This window comes from Bison bison, unplaced genomic scaffold (genome assembly GCF_000754665.1).
Source record: "Bison bison bison isolate TAMUID 2011002044 unplaced genomic scaffold, Bison_UMD1.0 scf7180017864516, whole genome shotgun sequence".
Classification (NCBI taxonomy): domain Eukaryota; kingdom Metazoa; phylum Chordata; class Mammalia; order Artiodactyla; family Bovidae; genus Bison; species Bison bison.
The window spans coordinates 6,932,623-6,939,652 of record NW_011495069.1 but is presented as its reverse complement, the minus strand read 5'-3'; the positions used below and the strand labels follow the sequence as shown (position 1 = coordinate 6,939,652).

The 7,030-nt window shown below is 55.1% G+C and overlaps 1 protein-coding gene across 1 annotated transcript in view; it reads right to left on the bottom strand.

Annotated features, from left to right (window-relative positions):
* GRHL3 (grainyhead-like 3 (Drosophila)) overlaps positions 1–7,030 on the bottom strand; it is a 35,637-nt gene continuing 28,607 nt past the window's right edge. The window contains exons 15-16 of the mRNA XM_010830057.1: positions 4,486–4,550; positions 1–170 (exon numbers count right to left, since the gene is read on the bottom strand). Of these exons, the coding sequence (XP_010828359.1) occupies positions 56–170; positions 4,486–4,550 (180 nt within the window). The 3' untranslated portion in view covers positions 1–55. The remainder of the gene's footprint in view (positions 171–4,485; positions 4,551–7,030) is intronic.

The following is a 7,030-nucleotide window of genomic DNA, read 5'->3' as shown; positions in this document are numbered from 1 at the left end:
GCTCCGCGCCCCCGGAGCCCACGTCAAGAGGCCTGTGGGTGTGGACACTCAGGCCTCACAGCTCCTTAAGGATGATCTGAATCTTGCCGTCGAGCTCCCCCATGTCCAGCAGGAAGGCGACGTGGTTGCTGTAATGCCGGATGATGTTGTTGTCCATGTTGACCAGGATTCTGGGAGAGGAGAGGAGAGGCGGGCTTAGAGGGTGAAAGGCCTCTTCCCTGACAGGGCCTCTGAGTGAAAGGTGACAGACATGGTGACCACCTGTGGGGGCCCCAGCACTTCCGGCGCCTCTTGGACTTGCTCTCCGACCTCAAAACAGCCCTCACGGGGGGCATTCACTGCCCCTCTTTACTGGAGGGGACACAATTCCCCAGGGGACGAGCCCAACTCAAACTCGGACCTGCGGGAGGCCACCCCCTGCCTACTGCACCAGACTGCCTCTCTTCACAAGTGTCCACACGCACTGTATGTGAGCAAATAACACACAGATGTGGGGAAGACGGAGCGCTCCTAGTTACCAGGCCAGGCTGTGCACTTGGATGTGGAGTGTGAGCTCAAGTGCAGGTGGGCCCATGAGGGGTGGGTTCAACAGGAGGCTGTGACATGTCGCCCTGGGGTGCCTGCCTGATCCCCAAGCCAGTGCCACAAGGGGCCCCCCAGTTCCACCCCCGGAAGCTGACATCTCAGGGATGCCATCGTGGATTTGAGGGGCATGGCCCTCTCCCCCTCACATTCTTCAGACAAGGACCTGGGCCGACCTGAGAGGGACAGAGCCTCTGGGGCTGTGGCCCTCTGCCAGGGTCAAGGCCACAGTGTAGCCAAGGGCATCCCTCTGGGAGCCGCCTCCCCTGTGAAGGATCCACCAGGCTGTGACCTGACCTGTGCAAGGCAGCTTCCTTTTTGTGATGGGGGTGGGTGTTTCCCCTCATTCACTTCACCAGCATCTGCTGAGGTCTTGCCAAGTACAAGGCCTTGTTCCAAACACAGAGATCCCTCTAGAAGTTTCAAATCTAGCAGGGCCTGGGAGAATGAATCCTGATAATCGTATTACTCCAGTTCACAGATGGGGAAGCTGAGCACTCATTTGCCTGGTGTCGCACAGCTAAGAAATGGCAGAACTGGAATCTGGACTTTTGTCTCATTCCACTGCGTCGTTTTTTTTAAGAAAAATAACAAAACCCTACAAATACAAGCTAGGAAGGGGCATATAAAAGGAAGGTAAAATCCAGGGCTGGGGGAGAGTTCAAGATCAGGCGAGATGATCTGCGTTGGGCAGGAGTGGGGCTGAGACGCCCATGCTCCTCCTCCTGGCAGTAGCCAGCTGTCTGCTTCCCAGGGATCCCAGGAGAGGCGTGACCTTGTCCTCCCTGAATCCCCTGGATCAGGAGAGGCAATGGAGACAGGGAAGCTGAAGCCTGTGGCCTGTGTCCAGCTGTTTCTACAGCAGCTTTGAGCAGCTGCTGCTCTCTGGAAGGAGGTCTGGGCTCAGGCTCTGAGGCCTGGGTGCTGACTGCCAGCATCTAATTCTAAGATCTGGCTTCCTTGGGTCCTGAGTGCAGTGCCTTCACTTCACAGAGGGATTGTGGTCTGGAGGATGCAGGCGGCAGACAGACCAGAGGGGACCAGGGGCTGGAAGTGTGAGCGCTCTGTCAGCGTCGGGGCTTTTTGTTAGCTTCTGATGGTGGCATTTATCGAGCGCTTCTAGGCGCCGGGCACTGGCCAAGGGCCCTGTGTGTACCCACCTCTTAGGCAGGGCCTCCCAGCAGGCCCAGAGCGCACTCCCGCACACAAGGGATCCCAGACAGGCCCCCAGACCTCTTCCCCTCGGGGGTCAGTGACAGCCGGGCCCTAGAGGCAGGGACTTGTCTCAGAATGTGGGCTTCCTGTCACTTGCCAGCTTCAGGCTGTCTTTTGTCCTGGTTCACAGAGAACCCCTGGCCAGCTGCCAGCAAAAACAAGGTAATTGTTAATCTTTCAAGCACTCAGTGGTGCCTGTAAAGCTGATGGTATCTACAGTTGTCCAAAGGACTTTCTGGAAGGTTCTATGAAAATAAAAGAGGCCAGTGATGGCAATAGCCTGCTCCAAAGATGAGGGAGGCAGCTAATGAGCCTGGCCTCTGCTCTCCTGACAGACTTTTTGGGGGAGTCTTCTCATTTATGCATCTCAGACAATCCTAGGCCTGGGGTTTTCATGGTTGGGGCGTGTATGGGGTGTGGGTGCTTCTGAAGGGCCACTGGGTGATGCCCTGAGCTATGGGGCTGGGAAAATAAATCCGCTGGCCTGGCCACAAGCTTTATTTGCACATTGCTTAGCGGTTAGAGGAACACGCAGGAGGCAAGATAAAATAGTGGGTGCATGCATGGGTTTTAGACAGGCCAGGATTCCTGCCAGGTACTCACTCTATCACCCAGGGACTCCTCTGAACCCGTTTCCTCATTTGTAGAAACAGCAAATTCTAAGGGTCAATGAGACAAGGCTTGGGGTTCCTTAACCCAGTGCCTTGGAGAAGGCAATGGTACCCTACTCCAGTACTCTTGCCTGGAAAATCCCAGGGACGGAGGAGCCTGATGGGCTGCAGTCCATGGGGTTGCGAAGAGTCGGACACGACTGAGTGACTTCACTTTCACTTTTCATTTTCATGCATCGGAGAAGGAAATGGCAACCCACTTCAGCGTTCTTGCCTGGAGAATCCCAGGGACAGAGGAGCCTGGTGGGCTGCCGTCTATGAGGTTGCACAGAGTCGGACACGACTGAAGTGACTTAGCAGCAACCCAGTGCCTGGCAAGCAGGAAGTGCTCCACAAATGGAAGTTACTATAATTATGGTTGACATGTCTGGTTGGGGCTTAAGGGAAAGACTATGCAACTCAGCCACTGGGGCTGTGGGGCATCTCTGTGTGTATACCCCCCCAGCCTGAACCGGAAGAAAGGCATTTCCCAGCCCATCCACCCAGCCTGAAGTGGGATCTGGAAGAGAGGCCAGTGGCGGCAGGTGGGGTGGCAGCCAGGGGGCGTGGGCACTGGCACCAAAGGGGAAAAGGGCTGGGCCTGTCTGGGCACAGCAGAGCCTGCCCTCCGCAATGAGGTGGATTCTGCTCTGGAGAGCGTGTGAGCTCCAGTTCCCAGTTTGAAACCGAAACTCGGAAGGAAAAAAAAACACACACACAAAGAACCCTAGACACACATACAACCAAAACCAAAGGATCCTTTCCCAGGGGCTGCAGGGCTGCCCACCCCCCCCGCCCCAGCCGTTCTCTGGGAGGGAGGCTGGGTGGGAGCCAAAGGGGAGGGGATGGTGGGGGGTGGGCGCGGAATGAGGGAAGGAAGGAGGTGGCCCCTGGGCCGACTGGATTGGGGCCTCAGCTTGAGTACAAAACCTGCCTCAGTTTGCAGTCCTCCAAAAGGAGAGCCACAGACAAGCGCCATGGGGCAAAGCCTGAGCACCTTCCAGGGACAGCCAGGAAGAGTAGCAGAAATGAGCCATAGGGTGTCCGGAGCTGTGGGTGAGGATGCGGGAGCTGGTTCCCGGGGCCCTGGTCCGGGGGCCTCTCAGCAGGGAGTGGCAGTCACTGTTCCTCACCACACAGGGGTTCCCTTGCTGGGCTGGCAAAATGACTGAGGCAGCAAGGGCTGCAGAGGCCAGGTTCACCGGCTCTGAAGCTGAGTGGAAGCCTCGGAAGGTGGTCACCATGTGGGCCTCCAACTCCACCCCCTTAAACCACCCCTGCTGAGGAGGGGTCTCCTGGGCAGAGAGCAAGGCTACCGTGATCCCTAGCCCTAATGCCCCGGAGCCCATGGGACATGGCAGGCATTGCCTGGCCTCCCTGAAAGGTACAGCTTCATCCAGACTTGCAGGTGGAGGAAGCCTGTGGAGCCTCCCTGGCTGGGTGCCCTCAACACGAAGTCCAGTCACACCTCCTGTCTCAGACTCATCGCCTGCATCTCCTTCCTGGGAGCAGCTCTGCTGGGCCTCCCGCCTCTGTGCCTTTATCCACCGCTCCTGCCCTCTCTACGCCGCTTGGCACCTCCAAGCCTCAATTCTCTGTCTGTGAAAAATGTGGAATGGTATCTACCTCATGGTGTGGCTGCGAGGGTGAAATGAGAGAAACAACCCAGAATCTGGCACACGGCGGGCAGGTGGTCAAGTGAATGACAGCCACAATCACCATCACCATCATGGTCAAATGCCTGGGTTGCTGACACCCTGCGCTGCCCTCTCTACTGTCTCCCACTCCTCTCCTTCCCAACAGTGACCAGAGTCTGGTCTCTGCAGGAGGCCTCGGCCTGACTGCCAAGGTTCTCCACCCCAACTCCACCTCGCCTCTACCTCTCCGCAAAGCCAAGTACAAGCACAGCTCAACCCTGAGCCGCGGGCCTCTGCCAGGCAGAGTGGACCTTCTGGGAGCTCCCTGAGCCAACGCTTTAGAAAGGCGCAGGGTCGGGGGAGGGGGGTGGTGAGGAGCTAGAGCTGTGCTGGGCACTTACCCTCGCTTGCATTTCTTGTAGACTTTGTAAATATTCTCTTCAGGGAACCCATACTTCTCAGAGATCTGGAAGAGAAAGGCAGGACAGTCAATGTCTGCTGCCAAAAACGAAATTTACAGCAGTCTTTTATATGATGGCTTTTAATTTCCTGATCATAAAATATATACCCAGATTGTAGAAAAACACAATGAAGAAAATGATAATCATCCATAATCCTGTGCCCCAGAGATAAACACTACTAGTATCTGAGTGTATTCCTTCCTGCCTTTTGGTCATGTGTACAGGTATTTTTATATCTCGCATAGACAGCTTTACTTATAATTGTATAAGTTTTCCCACATCACAACAAACTGTTGACAAATAGCATAATTAATGCTTGCAAACTATCCCAAAGGGCGTCCACCATTTCCCCTCAATCCTTGCCATGGTCAGACATCCAGATTGTTCCAGCGCTGAGGGCTCCCTACACACCGGCGGGCTGACCAGTTGTGCAAACCAATCCTGGAGGTGGAAATAGGCCTAGCTCATAGTGTCACTGAAAGAATTAAATGAACCAGTCTGCGTATAACACTTAGGACAGCTCCTCTATGTACTAAATAGATGTCAGTACTTGATAAATGGTCATTATTATTTCAGAAGTGGAGTCATGAGGATGCTCTGGTCTTGCTGTGAGGGGTGAGGAGGTGACCCACTTACCCTTCCTAGCAGGAATTATTTACCCCATTCAATGGGTGAGGATGCTGAGCTTGGAGAAGATAAGGTGTGTGCCCAAGGCCTAGCCTGGAGCCCAGCTTTCCTGCCCCCATCACATCCCAGCACATTGGAGCTTAGTCCACCAGAGAGGACACTGCAGCTCAGAGGCCTCAGCAGCCTGGCTGAGCTCACCCAGACAATCGGCCCTGTGTCCCCAGGCCTCTGACGCTTCCTGTGGGGCAGACAAAACTGGTCTGGTCCTAGCTCCACCACCTGGGGTTGCAGAACTCTGAACAAGTCCCTAACTTCGCTGAGCCTCAGTTTCCTCCTTTGTAAAATGGGTCATGATGGGAATGTACACACGGGTGCTTCTGAACAGGAACTGAGACGATTAGGTCAAGGTCTCAGCCCAGCGCCATCCCTGGGGTGAGTGAGGTCAGATGGCGCTGGTTAGGACCGCTGGCTGCCATGGAGCCGCCGGGAAGCGCAGGCCACAGGCTCGAGGCTCAGGTCCTCCTCTCTGGGCCTTTCCTCTCTTCCCTAAAGAAGAGGAGCCGATTCGGCTCCTCAGCTGGTCTCTGCCCTGACAGAGGTTGCTCCAGGCAAGAAAAGTTCTCAGACTACTTACTGTAATGGCAATGTGGCTAGACGCTCTCAGGAAGGTCTTGAGTCAGTCTAAGCAAGAATTTAGGAACTTTCCAACTATATATTGCACAGACAATTGCTTTGTCTGGCTGCCCCACAGGCAATGAGCCCCTCATCCTTGACGCATACAGTCAGGAGTGGGCATCCGCTTGGCAGAGTTACTGAGGACAGAGTCTGGACACTGGGTGGGGAGCTGACCCCTTAAGGTACCGTCCAACCCAAAGCTCTGGAGCCTCTATATATTCTAGTGACGTTAATGGCCTCTTGTGAGCCCAGCTTCCCGGGCCTGGTGCCAAGCCGGGCTGACGCAGTGTGCAGAGACTAGGGTAACACAGCAGAGTGGAGAGAGCTCGAGTTTGGAGCCTCAGCTCTGTCACTGCTAGTAACCTTGGCACGTCACCTGACCTCTGGGAGACTATTTCCTTATGGGAAATGAGGAGATCGTTACTAGCACCCACTTTTCAGGGTTGTTAAATCAATGCAGTAAGCTAGCAAATGCAGCGTGCCTGACAGGATGCCTGCCACATAGTGGGTCTTCAGTAAAAGGTAGCTGTGCTTTCCCATTCATTTTCCTTCCCCATCCTAACATCGTAGAACCACCTGGCTTTTCTGCATGGTTCCCCCTGTCAGCACAGCCGGCCTGGAGGAGGCTGTGCTTGCTCAGTGTTTAGCTGAGCCACAGAGCTGCTGTGGGTTTGCTTTAGGGCTATTTCACCCACTCTCTGGCAGTTCAGGGTGTTGGGGAAGGTCTCCTTGCCCAGACACCACCTTCAGCTGCCCCAGCCAGTGCCTCCCTGGCCAACCACAAGCTGGAGAAATGAGGCCCTCTGGGAAAGAAAAAAAAAAAAGAGTATCTTTGGGGCCTGGCCTTTTGGGGTTTCATTCCCATTAAAACAGAAACAGGTTTGCAAAGCCAACAAAAAGCTCTGGCCTGTCAGACAGCAGGCATCAGATTAAGGAGGATTTATGGTGTGTGCAGCTCCCCGGGTGGAGCCAAGGGTCTGGTTGGGAGATAACATCTCAGAGGCACACCTCCCCACACCCCCACCCCACAGCCAGGCCCCACAGGCGCCCTCAGACGGGGCGGGATGGGTGGGCCAGCAGAAAGTCAACGTTCCAGAATATTCCTTCCCGGAGTCTTCCTGTGGGAAATCAGAACTGTATGGTAAAGAATGGCAGGGAGATGGGAGTGCAGAGGGGGGTGCAG